This window comes from Nymphalis io, chromosome 11 (assembly GCF_905147045.1).
Source record: "Nymphalis io chromosome 11, ilAglIoxx1.1, whole genome shotgun sequence".
NCBI classification, from domain to species: domain Eukaryota; kingdom Metazoa; phylum Arthropoda; class Insecta; order Lepidoptera; family Nymphalidae; genus Nymphalis; species Nymphalis io.
The window spans coordinates 8,729,453-8,733,461 of NC_065898.1; the positions used below are offsets into that span (position 1 = coordinate 8,729,453).

Here is a 4,009-nt window from a genome sequence, read left to right on the forward strand (position 1 = left end):
ACACCCACCACACAAAAAAGTCACACTGTTTTGTTCAGATTAGATTGTATAGTATGTTAACTTTACTAAAAACACAATTGTTTACTCTGTGAATGTTGATTTAATTTATGTTAAGATGTAATATTGATACAAATATATAATAATGATAATATTGTTTTCTTGTCATGACATTTAAATTTGTACTTGATTAATTATTTTATCAAAAAAAAAAAAACTATTAGTATATTTTATACTTTATTTAAAAGTAATTACATATTTTAATAGATTAACAAATGGTACAAATTAATAAAAGATCTTTGTCTCCTTAATCTCAAATATTCGGATTCGTCCGCTTCGCAGAAGATGGCGAGACGTTCTCTCGGTTTTGTTGTTCGTGCTTTTTTCTGTACCGTTGACGATTTCTATATAACTTTGCTGCGTCCGAACATTTTGTCGTAATAGAACTTCTGTAATTTTTTTAACACTAAGTCTCCGGACTACAAAAACATATTTTGTCATTTACTTAATTTTTTACTTTATGTTATCTGATTTTTTGTTAGATGGTATAATACAAAAAATATTCCATTTTCTTAATAAAATATCTAAAAAGTTAAAAGGTACAAAAGTTATGGGATTAAAATATGAATACCAACCTAACAATCCTTTTAGGAACATTGCACCTTTCAGCGACGGTGTTGACAATATCGTCTACTATTTACAATTAAATAATACAATTTTGCATTGAATGCAAGTATTACCTCTTGGTCGTCAGTTTGAGTTATTATATTATTATTACTTAGTGCGCTCTGACTTGGCATGGCTAATGATTGATTTGCGGCTGAAAAATAAAAGAAAATCTTGTTATATATGACTTAAATGGCTAAGAGTAAACCCATTACGACTGGCTATTGAATGTTCTATCATTCAGCATTGCATTGCTTCTTTCCTATTTTTGAAATTCTATTAACTGACAAAAGGGAATACGTTATATTCAGGGGAAGGTAACCCAAAGCTAATATACCACTTTTAATCGTAACTTATTGACATAATTGTAAATGTTCGTCTCGTCGCTAAAGTGTGGGAAGTCCAATCGATTTCTGCCATTAGTCTGGCAGGCACGGTGACATTGCCGTTTCCAATTGAAACCTACGAATTAAAAGTACTTTAATAATTATATTGATTTCACTGTCGGTATAAGTAGGTAGTTGTTAATTTTTTTCATTATTCACTTATTTATGTTAGAATTTATATTAATCAATAATGGCTTTTATTTATTGATTGATCTTTTCCCTATAAACAGGTGATTAAGGTATTATATAGTCAGCACCTCATTACAGCGCCACATACAAAATAGACCATAGAATAAATATAATAGCTGTCTTTAAAATAATCGAGTATAATAATTTATTAAATATTTTGTATCGTAATTCATACTAAATAATAACTTTATAGTTTAATGTGTTTAAGCTTTTTAACAATACGTCAAGCGTTCTTTAAAAATAATTGCAATTCGTTTTTATTTAATCGTTTTGAAATTAAATTAGGACCATAGAAATTCTACAATTCAGTTGATTATGAGTCCTATGTAATATAAATACGTTTGTAGCCTTTGAGTTGTGAAAGCACATATTTAAAGATCCCGGATGGACCAATAATAATGTTGCTGGATTTTTTTTGAGAAATTGTCAGTAGCAGCTCGGACTTCCGAAGTTAGCAGTTTTAACACCCTTGCCTCGGAAAGCACGAAAGCCTTTAGATCTGCACCTGGTCTCTTTCAGTAAATTACTTTTACCCATTGGACGCCAGTGATAGAGAGATACGTTATATATTCTGTGCTAATATTAAAGTCTATTTGGATCATTAGGTCAAGTTTACGTCGAACTTTAGAGGTAATTAAATTTTATATACTTAACTACTTATGTATACACATGAATAATATATAAACATACAAACCATATCAACATTGTTAACCGACAATGGCAAACATGCGTTAGTAGTCTGCGCTGATACTCTACGTATTTTTAAGCCACCAGCCATCTCATCCATTTCGAGCTCAACACTTGACGTATTTTGAAGAACAATGGTCGGTTCTTCTACTGCTAAAATCTCTTCATTCTCATCTAGTCCTTGATCTTCAGATGTCCTATCCATTATTGATCGACTTTCATTTTTTTCGGAATTATATAATACGGCTAGGACCTGCTGGTACAAGTGTTTTAATGCCGTTTCCAGTTCTTCTAAATTGACAATTGAAGGATAATCGAGAACAGGATCGGTCTGCGTTCCTTGATCGAATGTCAGTTTAAGATTCTGAACGTTCCTCTGATTTGCGGCTGAAAAATAAAAGAAAATCTTGTTATTTATGACTTAAATGGCTAAGAGTAAACCTATTATGACTGGCTTAATAGAACATTCAGCATTGCATTGCTTCTTTCCTATTTTTGATTTTCTATTGTCAAAAGGGAATACGTTATATACAGGAGAAGGTAACCCAAAGCTAATATACCACTTTTAATCGTAACCTATTGACATAATTGTAAATGTTTGAATCAGTACTGTAACTCGGCGGCCGACCAATCATCGTCAGTTGGCTGGCTCGCCTAGCGTTGAAAGTTTTTTAATTTAATCGTATATTTCGAACGCTTAGTCTTTTACTATATCTATACCTATATATATATATATATATATACATACTTAACTACTTATGTACTTTTTACACACAATCAATGCATGACAAAATAATATTGTTCACGATTTCGCAGAAGATTATTATTTTTAAATATTTAAGCCCATCTGTTATTTGTCGATACATTTGTATGTGGTATACATACTTAATAATTATACAACGTTTTGAAGAACTCAAATACTAACTAGTACCTCGGTAGGTATATATTAAACATAGGTACTCCATTTATATATTTTATATACGAGGATATAGTAAAGATTAAAAAAACCGTATTGATTAATGTGAGATTGCTTCTGTCGAAAAATAAATGCTTCAAAAATGTATACTACGACGCGATCTCGATATCGATATACGATCTTCTTACAATTTATTATATTCATAAAATATACGAGATTTTATAAGTCTTAATAACTATAAGGCTGGTCACAGTTAAATAAATTTAGGCTTAGATATATAATGACCGTTTTTACAGTTATATGATTCACCTAAATTAAGCTAGGTGGCTCGCTTGAAAATTTTTAAATTTTTTTTTACAAATTTTCGCCCGTGTATTCAAGGGAGGTATATAAGTTATAAATATAGTATAGTTCAGTCAGTAATAGTGTCGTTATAATATTCTAATAATATTTTACTTCAGTTATTATTTGATCTAAAACATTTGAGAAATGCATCGGTTGCGTACTGTCTCATGTGTAACGAAATCTTTTGTTTGATATTTATTGGGAGACAAATGTCGGGTACTTAGGTATCCTTAGTTCAAAAGAAACCATTTTAGTTTTATCGTTACCTGCGTTGCGACGCCAATAGATCTTGTTTCGACTGTAAAAATTTAAACGTTATAAATTAAAATTAATCCTTATTCAGATTTCTTATCTATCTATAATAATAAGCTATCACTTACAAGTATTTTCGTAATTACCTTGACGGGGGCTGTTGTGCAGCTCCAGCAGCGCTAGAGCGGCGTCAATATCGGCGAACATCTTGTAAAGGGAAATGAATTGCAATTTAAAATAAATAAATATTTCTTAATAAATGCTCACTAAGAAACAGTAAAATTATCGATTCGATTTTGTTTAGTAGTTACAGTTCAAATAAGAATCCGATAGCAATTGTCAGCAGTTATTCAAAGTACCGTGCTTTTAAATTGTCAATTCCAGGTATAAAATATAAGGTACATGTTTTGGGCTCAACTCGGTCGCTAAGCATTACTTTGTATACTGGTGGTAGGGCTTTGTGCAAGCTCGTCTGGGTAGGTACCACCCACTCATCAGATATTCTACCGCAAAACAGCAATACTTGATATTGTTGTGTTCCGGTTTGAAGGGTGAGTGAGCCAGTGTAATT

The 4,009-nt window shown here is 31.2% G+C and overlaps 1 protein-coding gene across 1 annotated transcript; it reads right to left on the bottom strand.

Moving 5' to 3' along the window:
* Positions 1–887: 887 nt before the first annotated feature.
* LOC126771983 (uncharacterized) lies at positions 888–3,645 on the bottom strand. The gene is made up of 3 exons (XM_050492186.1): positions 3,585–3,645; positions 1,933–2,312; positions 888–1,125 (listed from the first exon to the last, which is right to left on the bottom strand). Exons 1-3 carry the CDS (start codon positions 3,643–3,645, stop codon positions 1,006–1,008), a joined length of 561 nt encoding a protein of 186 aa, XP_050348143.1. The 3' UTR covers positions 888–1,005.
* Positions 3,646–4,009: the final 364 nt, after the last annotated feature.